Source organism: Plasmopara halstedii (assembly GCF_900000015.1).
Source record: "Plasmopara halstedii genome assembly, contig: Scaffold_2061, whole genome shotgun sequence".
Lineage (NCBI taxonomy): Eukaryota > Oomycota > Peronosporomycetes > Peronosporales > Peronosporaceae > Plasmopara > Plasmopara halstedii.
The window spans coordinates 2,219,164-2,219,827 of NW_020188969.1; the positions used below are offsets into that span (position 1 = coordinate 2,219,164).

The 664-nt window shown below is 50.9% G+C and overlaps 1 protein-coding gene across 1 annotated transcript; it reads right to left on the reverse strand.

Moving 5' to 3' along the window:
- Positions 1–119: 119 nt before the first annotated feature.
- PHALS_02968 (uncharacterized protein) lies at positions 120–617 on the reverse strand (the record flags this gene model as incomplete). Its single annotated transcript, XM_024717442.1, has 2 exons — positions 120–443; positions 567–617. The coding sequence occupies 2 exons, from the start codon at positions 615–617 to the stop codon at positions 120–122; spliced, it is 375 nt and encodes a 124-aa protein (XP_024582941.1).
- Positions 618–664: the final 47 nt, after the last annotated feature.

Consider the following 664-nt stretch of genomic DNA (forward strand, 5'->3'; position numbering starts at 1 on the left):
TCTTTGTACTTGCGGTGTTAATGTGCGCTGCGTCCACTCCGTATAAACACCAAGGCCACCGGTGAACCATGAGGGACTGTACAAAACAATCGCTCATCTGAATCGCCGCGTTCGTCATACTAAACCTCCGTCAACACTCCAGTATTCAGACGCTGAAATTCTGCCAACAGACTGGGCAAGAGGCGAATGTTCAGCGGGTCTCCATCGTGAAGCTCTGCCATCATACAGTCCTTGGCGCGATACATCACGTGCTGTGACGCTGTTACCTTCTTTCGGTGTCGAAGCTGTGCGACGAGAGCGCTGGTTGACATAGCTGGGTTAGCTGCAAGTGCACCACGGTCCACAGGGTTGATGACTAACTGAATTCGTGATGGCTTAGCCACACTAACACAGTTATGGTGATCGAAGCCGCCTCCCGTCACATGCCAGTCTCCTGGGTGATCCTTGGATCACCACTCACAACCAATAGTTGCACTGTCACACTGTAATAAACAAAACGTCCCTCCTCTGTTGATGACGATTGCTTACTTCCCTTGTGCTAGTGCAATGTCTATGATTGCTCGCACAGCCTCACTGCCGTTAGTCCATCTCTTCTGCTTGAGTTCATCCATCTCCATGGCACACGCCTTCAATGTAACGGTGAACCAAGAATGGCTACACTCGG